The sequence below is a fragment of the Numida meleagris genome, chromosome 5 (assembly GCF_002078875.1).
Source record: "Numida meleagris isolate 19003 breed g44 Domestic line chromosome 5, NumMel1.0, whole genome shotgun sequence".
NCBI lineage: Eukaryota > Metazoa > Chordata > Aves > Galliformes > Numididae > Numida > Numida meleagris.
This window is the reverse complement of record NC_034413.1, coordinates 14,222,154-14,242,183: the sequence shown is the minus strand read 5'-3', so window position 1 is coordinate 14,242,183 and position 20,030 is coordinate 14,222,154. Positions and strand designations below refer to the sequence as shown.

Sequence of the window (20,030 nt, the reverse complement as noted above, 5' to 3'; positions counted from 1 at the left end):
CCCACCGTCCTGGAATATAGAACTCTTTTTATCCTATTAGTCACTCCATGTAAAAGCAAATCTCTGCACAATGAGACCTGGCTGCTTGGCGTACCATGAGTCTTAGTACTTTACTTAAAATCAGCAAGAAGAAAACTCAGCACAGGATTTCTGCAGCTTTTGCTTTCATGTTCCACTGAGAATTTACGTTGCAAGTAGGAACTTGTGCCAGCCCTCAGCTTTAATAAGGCATTGTACATTCAGATATTCACATTAGAAATTACGAATGCCAATTATAATAATATGGCACTTCCATATTTTTAGGGAGCTGCAAGAAGTAACTCAAAGCCAAATACCTCTACATCACTGGAGGTAGTCTTAATTTACACAAAATTATTAACTGAAAAAAGTAGATTTGAGAGTGTCCAATCCAATTTCTAAGCAGAATTCCCCTCCCCAATCCTGAGATTTCTTTATTCTTTTAGAGATATATTCACATCATGTTTTAAGTGAGATTTTTTTCAATATACTTCATCCTTGTTCCCACAAAGCACAAAACCTTATGAATTAAGATTCTACAAAAAGCCCCATAGGTAAAACATGCCTAAAGGGGGGGAAAAAAGAAGGAAATAAAAACACATCTTGTGGCCATTAAGTGAACCTGTGTAAGAATGCACACACACACACACGCAACCACCCATAAATGAAATGAAATTTCATTTCATTTAAAACATAATCCAAGAGAGAACTCTTGTGTAAGCTGATGAAAAAAATGTTCCAGGTCTTCACAAGTACTAAAATCTGCCATTTTAAGAATACATTACAAGATAGCTGGTATTTTGTATCTCATTAACCACTCAGAGTATTGAAACAAAAGATATCCACTAAGATGCATCAATGCTGCACAATTCAGCTGCATTTAATAATAATAAAAATAATAGAAAGCAATCAGCTTATAGCCATGATCCACAGCTTCACTCACATATGTGCATGAGCTGAAGTTTGCATGGATCTTGTCATAGGGAAAGGTATTAAATACAAACATTTATGATACCAAATTACACATCAAATTCATAAAATATTGACAACATCCACCCTCGCACACATTACAACTTCAAGCTACTTCGTTTTACTGTAGCTGTAGATATTCCTCCTTTCAGAGGAAAGCCTTAATGTAGGACAATTCAGAGAGCATGCGTCAAGGCTAAAAGGGATCAAATCACCTCTTTGTATTCAACACCAAAGACAAAAGACTGACAAATCCATTCCTGTCATTTTTTTCTATAATTTCAAAGATGCCTGCTATTTTTATCTCTCCGAATAAAATGCATCACTTACTAAATGACTAATTATGCAATCCAAATCAAGTACACTTTCATTATGTTCTTGAGAGACTGTTAAATTACCTATCGGCTGTACCGGGTATTTTTCCAATCAATAAATAATACCAATTATAAACCAGAAAAAAAATACATCAAATCAAGAGACTGCTCTTTCTCACACAATGAAAGAATCTTACTACTCTCAGTGAGAACACGTCTGAACAGCCACTCTTGTTCATAAAGATGGAACTGACAGACCTCGCTCTGGATATAATTAAGGGCTAAGCCCTTACCAAAACTTTGTGTACAAATTTATATCAAAACGTAACATTTTCATGTTTCTTAATGCATTCACTTTGTTTTAGATAGCCTAGGACTCATGATTAAACACTGCCTATGGGCCAGTTACTGATTAAGCAGTTCAGTGCTCTATCTTATAAATTGCTCAGAAAACTCTATGTTTGTGCGGGATAGGTTTTCTCTTTCCCAATGATATAACTGTCTGATTAAAGGCAGAAAGCATAGCACAGCTGAAGTAAGCCCTGCATGTTATATAGCACACAACACTTTCTTCAAAACACAAGTAGGATGGCTTCAGTCCAGAAGCACAGGACCTCTCTGAAGAAAATTTCAAAGAATCAAATTTTCAGCAAAAATCTTGAGAGAGTTTCACCACAAAAAAAATACAGGTATATCTTTTTATTCCAAGGCGTTGTACACAGGACAGATTACAATGACTGTTTGTCATTACAAAAATGAACAAACTGAACCTGAGATTGTGAAATGAATACTAGGAATCTAATGAAACAAATCGAACACTGCAAGAGTAGAATTAATGAATTTTGGGATTGTACAAACTTACACATAATCACTAGCACTAGCACAGTTAGTACTGCAGCTACCTGAGACACTGTAGTATTCTGAGTTAACTTGAATCAATTGTAAATGATTTTAGCTGATCTCTCCAGATTTATCCTAATTTATAAAACCTTTACATAGTTGCTCAAATGCTGTGTCATAACGAAGATCCTAACAAAAAGACAGCAACTTGAAAGCAAATGGTTGAAGAACTTGTTAAAAAATAGGATTAAATACAGTGAAAGATATTTCCCAGCCTTGGCATCCAGCAGGGAGCCTCACTGGTGCCTGGATAAGCAGAGGAAAGCCTTGTACACAGGCCTTGATATCTCCCCAGTAAAGCTGTATTTGCAGTGAAGGACATTGATAGAGATTCTCAAAAAAAGTTTGCTCTGGAAGAAGGGGGGGGTGGTAGACAGAAAACACAGCACAGCCCTTCAGGACAAGAAGTCCTCTCCCAGATTTACATTTTCCAAACCCATTGACGTATGTGAAAGAAAACACAGATGATAAATTTTCATTCTGAGCGCACATTTCAAGTCATCACTTCAATTATTCCTATCAGTCCTCTTGCCCACTGCACTCCCATTTTTACCTCCCCCAACACATGAATGATACTTTCCAAGCTTTCAGAAGTTTTACAAAGCAGTGCTTTTTGCGCACCCAATCTGCAGGTGCAGCAAAGACCTTGGCAAGGGGCAAACTGATTATCACTTACGAAAACAGTTACATCGTATTGTTCATATTTCTTCAAGGTCTTGAGCAAAGCATAAATTCTCATGAAAACGAAGCTATTGCAGTTCCAGCATCAGACAGCTAACCAGGTATGTCTTTCTTTTGCTTTCAGAGCTGATTTTACAGTATTTTGTAAGATATAACTCTTTTTTTCTCCTCTCATATATTTATCGGGTAATTCTAATAGGTATTTTTGCAGCCTTTAAATCCAAGTCTTAAATATTGTGCAGCAGTTCCAACTTTATTAAATGAAGACAGTGTACTTTTACTGACTTGTAATTCCGCTTCTGATCATTTCTACAAAAATAAGTACATTTCTTCTTTCTGAGAGCTCCATTTTCTTATGTGTATTTCAAAATAGGAAATTACACTGAGTTTTTAACATACTAAACACTGAAATCTCTGCTGATCCCTAGGGATTAAAGTTATTCGTTTCATGCTTTAACTTCTATTCTAGCCTTAGCTATTTTTTAACAACCCTGTAGTGCTGAATTAAAAAAAAGCACTTCAAAAATATATTTTGTTTCAATTCTCCTTTATGCATTTTTTGTTACAGGTTTACTCTTTATACTCTCACCACACCTTGAATTGGCTCGTTGTTCCTTTTTCCTATGCATATACTTCTTTGAGAATTTGATCTAAAGAGGCATAGAGCATGGGAAAATGGGGCGACTGAGGTACTTCGCCATTCATTCCAAACTGTGCTGTCAAGATGACTATTGAAATGTATGGAGAGAATGGACATACAAAGAAATGAAAGGTTAGTTTATGTAACTCTCACTTCACCATCAAAAAATGAACACAAGGTAGTGATATTATTTACTCTCATTTGTAATTCATTGTGATTTAATTCTTTAAGAGAATAGTATTTTAAGCATCAACCCAACTATTTAGCATACTGCTTGGTAAACTGTTCCATCTAAAGTAAATGCATTGCTAAGAAACTACTTCTGAAGTTGTTATTCCCATAAACCTTCAATTGAAAGTAAGGGAAACACAGTCACAGACTGCAAAAGCGCAACTCCAAACCTCTTGGTTGTCAGGAGTCAGTCTTCACGGAATGCACTGCCAGTCAGGGCACGGAGGCTCGATCATGCATACGTTACCCAGGTTGGGTGTCCACAAAGTACTAGTTATTGTTAGGACCCGATCCTGCAAGATTCTATGTACCTCTTATATTATGTCAGCTTGTAAATTCTTACTTGTAAAAACAAAACAAACAAACAAAAAAAAGAACAGACGCTTGGTAAACAGTAAATCAAGTAGTTAGCATACTAATTTTTTTCTTCTCTTTTTATTCACAGCCATCTTTGAAGAGGAACTGGAGTTTTTTTTTCCTGTTAACATTTTTTTATATTTCTGTTCAGTTGTTTCTGTTCAGTCTAAATAGAGATGTATCACATCAGTTCTGTGAAAAAATATTATGAAATCATGTAAGCATATATACTGCATGTCAAATAAACTGACGTTTCGTGCTCTGTTCAAAAGTTTCTATTACCCTTTATCACAAATTCTAACAAGGTTTGTAAAACTCCATGCATAGAGGAAGTAACACTATGTCCATTACAAGACATTCTACTTACTTATTATTATGCCATACTATTGTAGACGAAATAAATATTTTAAGATGTTATAACATTCCTTATCTCACTTGTAAAAAATGGAAGGCTTTTTTTCATGTAAAGAAATACTAAATCTTCTAATCAGAGTCAAGTGAAACCTGCAGAATTACTACATATAAAGGTGGGAAAAAGTTGCATAAAACAAGTTAAAATGTAAATAAACAGGAAACAAAACACCATATAACTTAAATCTAACCATAAAATAAAACATTAAATTGCATTAAAATTGTATGTTTTATCTTGAATACATCTCACATAATATATATAAATTTAACCTATAAAACTTCCAAGAACCCTGCACTACAAGACTACAACAATGCTCCTTTTACTTTTCTTTAGAAGAGTGTACATTGTTTAAATGGAAAGATAATAAGTAAAATAATGTCATCTAAGCAAAGGTAGCAGTTGGGGTGGGAATGAAATCAGGATCAAGAACAAACGTAGCAAACATGGCTGACATGAGGGGGTGGGGGGGAGGGTGGAGAGGGGGAAGTTTGGACACACTACCTCCATCAGCAGATAAGAATATAAAATATCGGATACTAAAATAATTTTTAAAAAGATAGTAATCAGTACTACCATGAACATGGATGCTATATCAGCTCCATGAAAAGGGAAGCCCAGAACTGCAAAGGACTAATAGTCTTCTGAGTATTATTCTAGATAATTTCAAATCTACCTCCAGTAAAAGAAGGAAGCTAGTAAAATTCACTAGTTTAGGGATTAAAAGTAGTTTTATGCTCGATTTTTCTCCACAGAGTTGGTGTGGATTTTCTATCAGCAAAAACATGATCAGAACATTATAACTCTATTTAAATATATTATGTATATATATATAAATGCATTACAATAAACACTAACATTTTCCATTACAACGACTGGAGTGTAGTTATGTCAGGCTTCATTTTAGCATGCTGTACAACTGTTCCTCGATACTCTGTAATGTGTAATGTGTTTTTCTTTTTTTGCCATTTTATCTCATCTGAACCAAGATTTGTTTCAATATTCTAAGTTAATTTTTGACTAGATATTTAGTATATATTTTATGCATAAATTTATAGTATCAGCTTGTACTTGCAAGTGATACATGAAACTAATTTAAAATACTGCAAGTCCCAATTCTGAAATGAGATGTATAAGCAAATAACAGCATAAGAGTTTAAAAATGGAAACTATTTATAAAAGTACAAAAATTAATTACCAAAATTATCAGTTCAATAAACAATGCAAATGTAGGCACATCCGTATTATCAAGAGAAATCACTCAGTAAGGACAAACATATAGTGGTCTACTTGCAGAACTGCATGCTTTTCATCATTTCTATACATAAAAATCACTTCAGCCATCCAATTTTGCACTGTCAATAAATAAGTGGCATAGCTAATGACACCAAATATACAGCACATACACAAAAGGTTAAATCATAATAAAGCACAATACTGTAGTTCAAGTTATTCTATATAGCATGGTACCTGCAGGAACACCTGATACTTAATGAAAAAAAGAAAAACTTTAGCTCTCTGTATATTTTCCAAATAAATAATCATTTATTTGTTCCTTCTTCCATTCTATACTTAACATATACAGGAATGGGAGATACTGATAAACCTTCGGGGCTTTATTTATACCTGAAGCATTTTAATATATCAGAAACAATCTAACAAAAGCCCTCGCAGAAGTCAGCCTACATTAAACTCATCATAAAGCTTTCATTATCACCGCATGCAACAGTTTCACAAGACAGGGGAAATAATATCTATTTCAGACATCAAACCCTCATATTTGGTAGCAATGAGTATTACATGAGCACTTTTGAAGTTTCCATGACTCCCTATTCCTGTCTTTGCCCCATCGTATCTGTGCTTTCACCTAGATCAGAGAACAACTGTGCCCAAAAAGACAGAGCAAAGAATTCTGCAGCATTCTTTTTTCAGCCGAGTCAATTATCTGATCTAACATATTTTGCAGATAAACAGATGCAATACCATAATGGAGGAAGAGAAGCTGCTTACTTTGAAAGGACACTGTTTATAAGAAGGAATATCATTGAAATTGCAATTTGAGGGGAAAAAAAGAGTGTTTACATTTCCTCTGCACTCACACACAAAAGCCATGACAGGTTTACCCTAGGAAGAAGTGCTGGGACTTAGCTTGAGGGAAATATGTTCATCTCAGCTGCTTTCAAAAATTCACTGACATGTAAAAGTTTAATTTTTCTACAGTGATAAGTGCAGAGACAGGTAGCAATACAGGTAATGAGACTACCTGCCAGCACAGGCATAAATGAGAGTGGGAAAGCAATGAATTTCTAAATGTTGCATTTTGCAAATAAGAACATTTTTACTCACAACGTACTACACTGAACATAAAGGTTCACTTTAAACTAAAGCTAAGCCCTCAAATTCACATTCCAGGATCCACGTAAAATATTTTTCTTCTTTTTTTTTTTTATCATTTAATTGATATTTTTTACCATTTAATAGATGAACTCTAGTTCTTCCCATTCCTAATACCTGGACTTGACATACAGTAAAGAAGCATTATGGTTGTACACGTTCTTTGCCTCTTGAAAATTTATCTCACTTTCAAAAGTCCCAAATGCACTCCCCTCAGAATGCTAAGTCATAACAACTGGACTTCACACATCCCATAGGCAACGCGTTGAGAACTCAGCACTTTTCTCTCTGTTGCAGCATGCTCCAGCTGCAAAGTGCTCGGGTCGGGCAGCACCTTTCCCACGAGAGCCCCCTGAGCAGAACTTCTCTGCCGCGTTCTCTGCGCTCCCCCTGCTGACAGTTCCTGGTAGGTACGGAAAGAAAGGAGCAGCTATCATGAGATGAAACGTAATGGACTTAAGATACAGCACGTCAAGACAGGAAAAATTGGGCTTATGAAAGCAGAGATGCGGGAAATAAAGGACTTGGCTTTTATGAAGCATATGAGGAGACAAGTGAGGGAAGACTCTTCGGCCACCACGTTGTTTCTGCCCTCTTCTGTTTTTAAAGCTGCTGTTTCTGTAATGCAACCCCCTTCAGAACTCAGAATAATGATAATTATCCCCATTAGCGAAATATAGTGAGCTTTGATACACACCCACATTGTTTTTGTTGTTGTTTTGTTCTCAATAAATCTTTATTAAGCAATCTACTAAGAGATAAAAAGTTTAAAAACAAAACCAAACACAGAATTGTTTGTACAAACAGGTCCAAAGAAGAGCAACAAGGCTTGTGAAGGGCTTGGAGAATATGCCCTACAAGGAGAGACTAAAGGAACTGGGGCTGTTTAGTCTGGGGAAGAGGAGACTGAGGGGAGACCTTATTTCTCTCTTCAAATACGTGAAAGGTGATTGCACTGAGGGCGGGGCTGGTCTCTTCTCACTGGTGACAGGTGGCAGGACAAGGGCAAATGGCCTCATTTTGTGCCAGGGGAGGTTTAGGTTGGATATCAGGAAAAAATTCTTTACAGAAAGGGTTGTTAAGCACTGCAACAGGCTCCCCAGGGAAGTGGTTGAGTCACCTTCCCTGAATGTATTTAAAAACCATTTGGATGTGGTGCTCGGGGACATGATTTAGTGGTGGTTAGGTATGGTTAGGTTGCAGTTGGACTTGATGATCTTGAAGGTCCTTTCCAACCTGACCAATTCTATGATAAGATGCACATATTACAATGCAGTCTGAATTCAGTCTTCCTGGCCCTATACATTGTTTTTCCTCCGTAGGTCTCCTCCTCCATTCTGAAGGATCAAAGCTTTGTCAGCCATAGGTTTAGAAAGGTGTTAAGTAAGTAAAGGGAAAGCAGAAAGGAAAATCTCATAACAAAGAAATAGTAATGACATACCAAACAACTTCTGTCAATTTATTTCTTCTGTCAAGCTCAAATTTCCTGCACGAACATGTCATTTCTTTTAATAAGAAAAATGCAAGGGTATTTGCTTATTTTTGTATCATAGTATGTCGTGGGGGGAGGGGGAAGGTTTAAATTCAGATTGAACACTATTTCAAGTTTAGTTCCAAATAAGTAGTGTTTATCCATTATTTTTTTTTCCTCTTATTATGTGATATTGCTTAGACAAAAAAATAAAAAATAAAAAATAAAAAATAAAAAATAAAAAAAAAATCACCCAGTGTCAGAGGGGGCTTGAAAACAATAATAGACTTTCCCCTCACAGGAGCACAATGCACTGTTGAAACTAAGCTATTACTTAACTATTGCTGAATTAGAGATATATGTAGTAAATAACAAATGGAAGTGCATGCCTTTAGCCCATTAGCAGATTTTGCTTGGAGTACTGTGAAGTGCTCAGAGTGATATAATTCAGCACCATCATAAAAGGTCCTGCACAATGCAAGCAAGCATCATTCATTTTGAAGTACCACAGCGAAAACAGATGACTTACTACAAAGTCAAACTAATCTAACTAGAGTGTTCAGCTGGAAGTTCAGCTGGAGTGTTCAGAAAGCTATGAAGTGAAAATAATCTTCAAAAATCATTATTTAATTTTCATTGTGTTACATATACATCTGCACATCAGTCCTACAAAATACAGTTACTCTAGAAATGAAGATATCAAGCCATGCAGTGTTACAGAATCACAGAATGATCAAAGTTGGAAAAGACCTCTAAGATCACCCAGTCCAACTGTCAACCTATCACCAATATTTCCCACTAAGCCACATCCCTCAGTACAACATCTAAATGTTTCTTGAACACCTCCAGGGATGGTGATTCCACCACCTCCCTGGGCAGCCCTTCCAGTGCCTGACCACTCTCTTGGGGAAGTAGTAGCTGAGAATTTTAAACATTGCCATTAAGATACTACTTCAATGAACAAGCTTAGATCCAAAATATTTTTCTGCAATATACAAAAATATTGTATATACTTTTGCTCAAATTCTTTTTTTTTCTATGTAAATAACCCATAATAATTTTGTTCACTTTTCTGAACACACCTAAATGCGGATGATGTTTCAGAGAGCTTCCTTAAATATTTCACAAAACTTCTAACAGATGTTCCTATAGAGGTTAGTTGTTTACCTGTTGGCAAAAGGGGTGTTCACTAGATTCACACATTTTTGCCAGCTCTGCTTCCTGAGATGCCAAAATTTTGTGTAAGATGAACAATTCAATGCATAGAAGGCAGCTGGATTGAAATGGAAGAGATTATCTTTCATTGATCCCTGGCAATTAGGTGTGCCTAGCTTGTATGAAAAACTAAATGCTGATAGCTAATTAAGGGATGAATGTCATTGATACTGAGTTAAAAAATCCACAATATTAATTACATAATATTATAGAATCCTTTCATGTAAATAGGGATATACCTATGTAACATATCAATTTCTGTTTAAACTATTTTACTTGAATTTAATTCTGAATATCACTACTTTGACCGTAAATAAGGTACTTCTTACCTTAGTCTCTCCATCTCGACAAAGAGAACAGCTATACTGACCTCTTGAATATAAAAACTGTTCATCTGTCAAAAGCAACAATACTGTTCACTACTAATAGGTATTATTTCTTCCTCTTCCATAGTCCAAGCGTTCCTCTGTACAAGCTACAGAGCTCATCCAGCCTTTTGGGTTTAACTCTCACAGTTGTCAAAAAGACACCTGATTCTTTCCCATTTGTTTACTACCAGCAGAAAACCTAAGCAGACTTCTTGACAAATCAGAGAAATTAGATACCTTCACTGCTAGCATACTGACAAAAATCCCAGCTGCTACATGTTAATATTTTCCATAACCAAATCAACGCTGAGAGAACAACTATTTTATTTCTTCACGACTGATACAATAACTAAAACGCATGAATTACTATAAGATGGGGCACTGAAATAACCGAAAGAAAACAGGAAACTCAGTCATGAAAGGTTATCATTATTTCACAGCCTAAGACGTGGAACAGTTACACTTCCAGTACACTTCTCTAGCCCACTATTTACCTCAAAATTTTGGTCATTGTGTTTTCTGTCCTCTGAATAATCATAGAAAGGGCTAACAATCAATGAAAAAACAGATAGGCGTTTCACCACAGGATCTACTGAATGATAACTGCTAACTAGAAACACGCAGCAATGACCCTTTAAATTGCCCTCGCGTGGTGCTCACTTACAGCCTTACAATTACTCCATCAAAATCCTTTGAAGGGTGCGAGGAGCGCTTCAAGCGAGGCTCTGCACCTCGACTAAACCGTTGTCATAACACACAAAGCATGATCATTAGCCTTTTAAAACATGAGTCATTCGCATGTTTATAACTTCCACGGCCAAACACGTGCCCTCTCCTAGTTTTGCCGAAATCCTTGTTTAGTTTTGTTCTAATGATGAAGAGCAAATAGTCTGACCAAAAAAAAAAAGTATAATATCAACCGAATTAAAAATGGCAAAAAAGATTTTACAGGAAAATGATCGTGTTGGACAAAAAATGCTGATTATAAATTATATATATTAATATATATATTATAAATAATATTGAGATTATAACATAGGAGAACACAGAATATCTTTTATAGTGCAGTCACATAATATCACAAGAAAGTTTTGTCGTTAAGACCTCACTTCTGTTGACAAGAAATGGGCCAGTATTTAAAACAAGGGCAGCCACCACAACCACTTTGTTAGAACATGTTTTTCTGCTGACAATTATACCAAGACAAAAAATAGTGTTTCCAATATGTTGTATTGTCTAAGGAGCAGCACAGTACATCTGTGTTGTGCTACTTGTAACTATAAATTAAAAATACTTGTATTTTAAAAGCAATTGCATTATCCTCAGCAGCATTTCTCAGGGTGATTCTTACTGGGTGAATCTTACCCAAATCTGTGTAAGATTTTATTAAGAGCAGATGAAAGAATTGAGATTGCTGTTTCCCCTCTCTTCCAAAAAGATATTTGGTTTTCAGTATACACTGGACAAGGTGGAAACCTCAGTTCCTAGCTTCTTAAGTACAAATTATGTAAAGGTTTTCCTAAGTGATTCGGTCACGAGAAAGGAAAAAAAAAAAAAAAAAAAAAAAAAAAAAAAAAAAGAAGGGAAGAAGCTTCAGAAGCCCTTCATCCTTTCATGAATGTGAAAATTACTACGAGAATTATATATTGATTTCCTGTACCTTTTGAAACTAAAGCTTTTCTCCCAAAAGCTATAAAGGCAATTGTTCCAATGTGGTCGGGTAAAATAAATAAATAAAATCAATTACTACAGAAATAAAACAAAGCACACTAAACCCCGTGTTAACAATAAAATGCAAATTTTAGTACTGTCATCATAGCGGAACTCCCTTTGTTGTTCATCTACTAACATAAGCACAATAATAATTAACGAGTAGAAACAATAACATAAAGGAATGATGTTTTACTGCTGCTTCTGATTAGATGTTATCTGTAACACTAAATGCATTGTAATGATTCACTTAAGAAGTTGACTATGTCTTCATAATTTTTCCAAACAAAACTCGTCGTTTCTGGGACTAACATGCAGGATTCTAACCCGCGCAGTGAGCTCTCTACACAGTAAACTCTCTAATCAATAGATTCAACCATGCATATTTACGATTAATTGACTTATCGCATGCTTAAAATTCTAGAGCTGTTTATAGGACTAGGAACAACGCTAACTAAAACTGTGTAATGGCCCGTTTCAGACGAATCATTCTGACTGTACTTACGTCTCGCTGTCATCAAAGAAGTCTTAGCAACAGTCTCCTCCTCCAAATGTATCTGGGTTTTGATTGTTTTTCTTCATTAAAAGGGACAGATATAAGTTGTAACTTGCATCTTGGTCGTGTTTAAAAGTCAGAGATCGCTATGGGTGGGGAACCTCTTAAAAAAGAGAGAGAGAGTGAAACAAAGTGCCCAACATGACATTCAAGAGAACTCTTCTCATTAACAAGGAGAACAAAAGATCTGCGGACATATGTATGAAGCAGACTCAAGGCAGCTTCTAAAAACGTCGCGTCAGGTTTCAGCACTCGAAACAAAAGGGCACGTCATTCCTAGTGCATTTTATGTGAGGAAAAAGAAAACCATGATTGCCTCAGAAAATATAGACAGCCTTAAAGGAAAACGGCCTGAAGGGCGGCATTATTTGACTTTTGCCAGCTCACTGCAAATACTTCGCCGTGACATGGATTTCTTTGAAGTCTCTGAATTAACATGATGTCTCAAACACGTTGGGCTCTGTGTGAAAGCTCGTTCATTATCTCTGGCTGTATAAACTCAAGCAGTGGCGGCTGTTTACCGAAACAACCTGTAAATGTGTTAGCCCGCGTTTGCAGAGGATAAGGACTGTGCCATCCCAAACCCACTTCAGACCGTAAAAGCGGTTCTTTTCTCACCCTTATCTGAATCATCCTCGAACAGACTGCCTCTGAACAGAGTTTACACTCCTCTTCTTTGATCTACTTTATAAAAACATCAGAACTGTTTACTTTGAAATGCACACATTTCTTGGGGCGTGGGGAAAGGACATGTTTTAAGACACGAACGAACGAACATATTCCAAGCCACTGGTCATTTTCTCAGCCTTTCTCGTCCTGTCCAACATCCTGAAGCATAATTTCATTGCCCAGTCTTAGTCTTAAATGAATTCATAAGAATTAACTCATTCTACTCCCTATTAGAGAGCTCAGAACTTCCCACCTTGATTTCTAACAAATGACCTAACAAACTGCCATGCTAATGCCCCTGCAATCTACTTGTAACTCTTCCCTCCGTGAAAACTTCTTTAAGAATCGGATACTGCATAAACGCAAGTCAGCAATTGCACCACGCATTCAAAGGGCAAAGAACACCCTTATCTCGGCCCTCAGCCTCACGGGCAGCAGTGAAAAGCTCCAAGTTCAAACAGCACCAGTGCGCCCTGAGCTGACGAAGAGCAGCACGTTGCTTACGGGCATCGTAGGGAGATACCAGAACTCGATAGTTTTCCCCAGTTTCTAAGACCAAGGAGTACTTAATCATACCTCAACTTGCTTTGCTGATAGAGAAGCTGCTCCAAGCAGGCAAGAAGAGCTCCAAATTTGGAGTTATCTCTCTCTCTATTGTCACTAGCCCCTTCCGAATCCTCGTCTTTCTTCCCGGGGAGATAAAGACTGAAAATTGCGGTGTGGTTCGAGTCGGGGTCATAATGGCCAGCGCAGGCCGCGATGCGGTTATCAGCGCTGCGCGGCCAGGGGGTGACTCAGGGCTGAACTTGGCGCCAGGTCATGCAGCCTTGAGCCCCACTAACTGCGGCGCTCAGAGATTAGGCGGATGTAACAATCACCTGAGAGGGAGATTAAAGGCCTCTCAACTGAGTCCTTTGTTCTCGGCCTCATTTGATGCTCGGCGAACCACGCCGCGGAAGGTGCTTTAAATGTTTGCCCCCAGCGCCGGGACGGCTTCGGAGAACGGGAAAAGCCCTGCCATCATGGAGAAGCGCTGCTTTTCGGTGGAGTGGTTGGCTCAAAGCAGCCGTAGCGAAGGCGAAGGGGAGAGGCGCGCAGTTCAGGGTGAGTGCAGGGCGCGCGGCGGGACGGCTGCTGGCGGCCGTCGGGGGAATGACAGCGGCACGCGCGGCGCTGCCCACGTCACCGCCCCCCCGACGCCCGGCTCCCGTCCCGCAGCACGCACAGCACACGCGGCCCCGGGGCGGCGCAGCCCCGCTCACGAGATGGAGGTGGGAGGTGGCGCGCGGCCCCGCACCAAGTTCTCGGCAGAGCAGCTGCAGGAGCTCGAGCGGAGCTTCCGCGAGCAGCGCTACATCGGCACCAGCGAGAAGAGGCGGCTGGCGGCGGCACTAGACCTCTCGCAGAGCCAGGTGAGCGGGTGTGGGGCCGGACGGAGGGGAAGGGAGGGGAGGGTCTGCAGCTGGCTCTGTCCCGCTGCCACAGAGAACTTCGGCTGGCACGGCTTTATGGGTCTGTACTGACTCATAAATACCAGATTTCCGGCCGTTTTTCTCTTAAAACAATGCCTAGACGCGGTGGCGTTGCGGGATTCCGCTCGGAGTGGAATCAGCCCTGCCCCACCTGAGCTGCAGGTGGGCCGAATCACTGTGCCATCCGTCAGAACAGCGCTCTCAGACCCACGTTTTATCGTTACGCCGCTTGTCAGACAGCAGGGCTGCTTGCAGGGCGCGTCGCTGCGCGGAACGGAGAGGAGCAGGGTGATTCTTGACTTTTCCTTTTTTATCCCCAGATAAAAACCTGGTTTCAGAATCGCCGCATGAAATTTAAACGTGAGACGCAGGATGCTAGGGTGGAAGCCCTTGTCTCAGGCCTGTTCCTGTCCTGTCACTGTTACCCGGACACGGGGGCATCCAGCTGTCTTCATGGGGTGGATGTCAGCATGTCCTCCTCTACCCCCAGCGCTCCCCTCCACCCCGCGGGGCCTGGCCCGGCCCAGCTGGTGCCCCCTGTTCCAGCTCAGCTCCCTCACGCAGCTCTGCCAGGCACAGCCTTGCTGCTCCACCCCGGCCCAGCGCTGCCTGCCTACTCTGCTGTGATTCCAGCCGTGACTTTAACCAACGACCACAAAGGACTGAGGTTCCAGCCCTACCTTCCTTCCTGTTAACAGCGCCAAAGATCATCTGTAATCTACCAAATATCTAAAGAGTAATTATTTATTTAGTTATATTAAATATATGGATGACTTATTTTTTTTCCCTAATGTTAAAAAGAAATAACAACCTCAAAGTATAATATTGAGAGTGGAAGCATATGACTTGAAATTTCTACAGCCTTCAGTTCACTGTACTGAAACACTTCTTATCCAAAAGTTTATTTCTAGAAAATAGCCTATAATCAGGTGGGGCTCCTCACTGGAAAAAAGGGAGCACTTATCATATTTCCATATATACAGTAACTACATAATGAAATATGTGGAGAACATAGTGAATAGCTGTACGTGACTAGGGGTTTTTAAGGAAAGGCTAGTAAACATCAAGCAAATTAAAATGAAAATGATATAATAGGTGTCAGCCCTCTGACCAAACACAAACAAGTTGCCTAATATTGTATTTCATCTATATATTTTGCATAGTCTCTAAAGTCACCCCCCCTTTATGTGGCTGCATTTAAAAAGAGGAAGCTAAAGGATTAGTTGTCAATCATCTTTTTGATGCCAGTGCCAAATGTACTTGAGCATTTTCAGCAGTAGATTTAAATTACAAGTTGTTCCCAAGTTTTGTTCTATTATATCACTCAAAAATTGAAATATTTCAGTTAGTTTTTACATCTACAATAACTTGAAGCTGCAGCACAGCATTGGGCTTGCCATCAGGTACACTTGGGACTGCTCCTTAAAATCCTCAAGCAAGCTTTACAGAGAATGGCAGGATTCAAGCCTATAGGTAGGGAGTAGTGAGAAGCATACCTTGCATCACCACAGAGCAACACCAGCAGGTGTGACTGCATCTCTCTTGCCCCTGATCTTCCTAACCTGCTTTCTAGTTAAATGACTTTGCAGTTGTCCATTAAAATATCTCCCTTCTAGGTAGAGATTGTGAATAAACAGAAGTTGACAAACATGGCCTACAATCGCATTGTACAATGCTTCTGTTCTTCGCTACCCCACCACTCCTGTTTCACGGTTGAGGAGAGCAAAGCTCTCCTGTAGTTTTCGGGAGACAACAAGGGATAGTGAGGTATAGGAGACAGACTCCAACCCACAGTTGTCAAGAAGCACCCATAACTTACAGGGCTGGGGGGGGGGGAACAACCCCAACTTTGTCACTCAAAGGAACTCCCCTCTCCCAACACACTGACCCCTCTTTCCTCCCTGCCCCACCAGGACTCCACTCTGAAATGTAGCCCAGGAGCTGAAGGGGCAAAGGATGCATTCATCTGTCACCGTGCACCCGGACTGTACAGCCCAGAGAAAATGCAACATGGTGACTCAGGACCAGTTACCCTGTAAATTCTAGACACTGCTTTCCCTGCTGACCATCAAGTTTGCTGCCAACCTTGCACCTGTTAGTGTTAAGACTGCATCAGGTTTATACATCGTTTTGAAAGGGAGGAGCCCCCAGGTTGTTACATCGAAACTCTTCTAGCTCCTGGGATGGAGGGCGACAAGGGGAAAATTAAATTAAGACTACAACGCAGCAATCAATCTGGTTTTTAATGCATTTAGAAGAACTGAATAAACTTCATTGAATTCTAAAGGAAAAGTGCTAATTAATCCCTTTCCCGAGAGGAGTGATAACCCTGATCCTAAGAATGACCACTTTTTCTTAATGGGAAGGGGAAAAAGTTTCAGGATCATTAGAGAAAAAACTAAAGCTGCTCCCTTCAAATGCTGCTTCTCCTGAAAGCATCAATTCACCTAAAGAATGTTTCAAAATATGCAATTATTGTGAGCATTCAGTGGGGAATCAAAGGCCAAATTTGCAGATTAAAATCTCATTCAGATAATATGGCTATTAACAGAACTCTAATTATGCTCCTAAATCTTTTTCAAGATACTGGTTTTGGTAATTGTAAAACTTTAGAACTCCACACTGTATATTTGAACTATTCAATCACTGTTTAAAAAATGCATCAGCTTAATGAACATCTGTGATTAACACAGTTGGAACTCTCATGTGGAAAACGGGCTGGAAGTGCAAAGCAATACATCAATTACTATTCAGAAGAAAAACTCACCTTCATTTTCCTCCTGTGCTGTGCCTCAAACATGATACTATACAACTGGCAAAGTTCAGGCTCTCAAACAAATGTAACAAGATACAGAATCTCTCTCAGCGTGACTGCAGGAAATTCAGGTAATACGTATGCAATATTTTAATTCTTCCCCATTATCCAAACAGCAGTTCACAAGTGAAACCTTTACCCACTTTGTACATGTACCACCTATCAATTTATATGCATATAAAAACTGGGGATGTGCAATTCCCATTCCAAGCTAAACTTAATTTTGTCCTACACTGTGGGGAATCTTGCAAATGCAAGTTTCTGCTCTGGCTTTTCTTCATTCAGCTCCCTGGCAGCAGCTGCAGGTACAAAAAAGGCTGTAGGCACAAACTGTAAGTGCATCATAGCACAATTACACATTTTAACTGTGCTTAGAGTATCTTCAGCACAACTAGAAATCAAAGGAAGATAGCAGTATTTGGGGGGGGGAAAAGGAGCTTTTCAAAGAGGTGAGATATAGAGAAGACTGAGAGGCACCACATCCAATAAGTTTTAATACTAGCTAGTACAAATATAAAATTATTACTCTTTACACTTAAAAAAATAAACATATACAATTACAAATTAGACAAAAGAAAAATCAATCTGAGCAGAAAACAATACATTATACCATACTTCATTTTTCCCCTATGCCTGCCATGTTTTGTTTTCACTATCAGGCATACACGGGATGGCATTTATTGTCCATTTTATTCTGAATAACTGGATGGAAAGAAGAATGAGGAGGAAGCAAGTGTTGATGGTAGCACGACAGCTCATTTGCCATGAAGGAGTAGGGGCTTTGCAAAGCACCGTATCTGGGGAAGAAGCTGAGCTGCACAGCAGGCACGGGGGGGAGAGGCAGGAGTCTCTGGTGCTGTGGAGCAAAGGGATAGTGGAAAGACAACGGAAAGCCTTCATCGGGAAGGAGGGCTGGCAGGGTGGTGCCCGGGGGGAAGCTGTAGAGTGGAGCAGGAGACACGAGGCTGTGCTGTTGGTCCTGGATTTGCCTCTTCAGTTTCATCCTCCTATTCTGAAACCAGGTCTTGATCTAAGAAATAAGAGGGAGGGGCAGGGGTGGAAGAAACGGCTCAGTACTTTTGCTTACACGTGCAAAGTACAAACAGTGGCAGTACACCAGACCTTTCCGTGTTCGCTTTGTTTTAACCGACTGGGTTGGACTGATGTTCGAGCTAACCAAGCACGGAGGATCAGAGCGGGGATTAATCACTTTAGGGCATTGAGAACGGCTAAAAGCTTCGCAAGATACTTACAACTCGATGTACACCGAGGCTTGACTAATTAACTTGTTAGGTAGTAAATAGCGGAACCCAGCCGAAGATCACTAGATCGGCTCAGCGCAGCCATGCGAGACAGCCGGTACTCACCTGGACCTCCGAGAGCTGCAGGGCGGCCGCCAGCTTCCTCCGCTCCGAGGCTCCCAGGTACTTTTGGCGCTGGAAGGTCTTCTCCAGCCGGCACACCTGCTCCGAGTTGAAGGCGGTCCGCGCCCGCCGCTGCCGCCCGCGTCTCCCGCACTGCGCCTCCGCTTCCGAGCGCTCCCCGCCCGCGCTCTCGCTCTCGTAGCCCGAGGACTCGTCTGCGCTCAGCCAGCCGCCGTCGGGGGCTGCCGAAGGGATGGATGGAGCGGCGATGAGGCCTCTTCCCCTAGCCGGGGTGTGCCTCCATCGCCCTCGTTGCACCGACACGAGTTGAAGTCCCGACCCACACCCGCCCGCACCCTTCTCCACCTCCCCTCCCGCCCCCTACCCTTCTCACCCACCTGGCTCCGACGCGCACTGCTCGCTGGGCTCCTGGGGGCTGGTCCTGCTCGGCCGCTCGGCGCAGGGCTCGGGCTGTTCCGGCCGCGGACGCCCCCGTCGGGGCTCGGCCCTGGCCAGGAGGGGATTGCGGCCGCGGCCCAGCGAGGTGGGGGCGCGGGGAGGGGGAACGCAGCAGATGTGGGGCCGCACCCCGTGGGATTTGGGTTCTGCCAGGGGAAACTCGGCCTGGCTCATGGCGGAGAGGGGCTGGGGCTGCCGGCCTCGATCACCTCTTATACAGGCGCTCCAGTCCCGAGCGGGCTCCTTTGCAAGTGTGAAGCCACATCAAAGTGGGAATCGCGCAGAGATAACAGCTGCCAGCGAGGAGGAAAGTTCACACGTCTGGCAAATGTCTACAAGGCCCTGGCTCCAGCGTGTCTGGGGGGCCGGGGAAACCCCCTTGAAGTGCAAACCTGCCCCTCTCCCCCGGAGGGCAGGGCACGGGCAGGCCCAGCCCCGCGAAGGGGCGTTTAAAGTTACCGACGTTGCCGCTACCAGCGGGGTTTTTATCCGCTCCCTCTCTCCTGCCGCGGAATCCCACACACCGCAGAGACCCGAAACCGGCACCGAGAGCGCCCGGCCCGGCGGAAGGCCGCGGGGTGAGCGATTCCCGGCGGCCAGCTCCGCTGCCGGGCGCGTCACCTGCAGAGCAGACCCGGGGAAAAGCGGTGGGGGCCGCTGACCACAACCCCCTATCCTCGGGGCTGAGGCTCAGCGGTGCCGCGGGCCTTCTCAGCTTGAACTTGGCGCCACCTGTCTAGCCAGAAAGCGTCCCCGACCTCCCTAAGACTCGAGCGATCAAAGCGCGAAGGGAGCAGCGCTCGCACCTCATCAGCCCTGAACTGTCCCCAGTCCGCGCGGCGCTTCCCAAGGAGGGCGATGCCTTTGTAACGCGGGGAGGGCACCGCGAAGGCATCCCCCCCCACTTCCCACCCCAGCAAAGCTGGGAGACGAGGTGGAACGGGGAAGGGGCCTGTGGCTTTCTACAAGAGCAACACCCAGATTTAAGAGTTAATATGAGTTTTCTCTAAGTAATAAT

General features: G+C 41.5%; 2 protein-coding genes and 1 long non-coding RNA gene across 3 annotated transcripts; 2 read left to right on the top strand and 1 right to left on the bottom strand.

The window, feature by feature from the left end:
* LOC110400040 lies at window positions 2,746-4,381 on the top strand. Its single transcript, XR_002439557.1, has 3 exons — window positions 2,746-2,983; window positions 3,451-3,654; window positions 4,199-4,381. It is a non-coding gene; the product is annotated as an uncharacterized LOC110400040 (long non-coding RNA).
* Window positions 13,720-15,915, top strand: LOC110400114 (homeobox protein vex1-like). The gene is made up of 3 exons (XM_021399742.1): window positions 13,720-14,006; window positions 14,121-14,314; window positions 14,695-15,915. The coding sequence occupies exons 1-3, from the start codon at window positions 13,871-13,873 to the stop codon at window positions 15,067-15,069; spliced, it is 705 nt and encodes a 234-aa protein (XP_021255417.1). The 5' UTR covers window positions 13,720-13,870; the 3' UTR covers window positions 15,070-15,915.
* Window positions 17,672-19,456, bottom strand: LOC110400308 (homeobox protein vent1-like). Its single transcript, XM_021400089.1, has 3 exons — window positions 18,952-19,456; window positions 18,557-18,795; window positions 17,672-18,219 (listed from the first exon to the last, which is right to left on the bottom strand). The coding sequence occupies exons 1-3, from the start codon at window positions 19,184-19,186 to the stop codon at window positions 17,845-17,847; spliced, it is 849 nt and encodes a 282-aa protein (XP_021255764.1). The 5' UTR covers window positions 19,187-19,456; the 3' UTR covers window positions 17,672-17,844.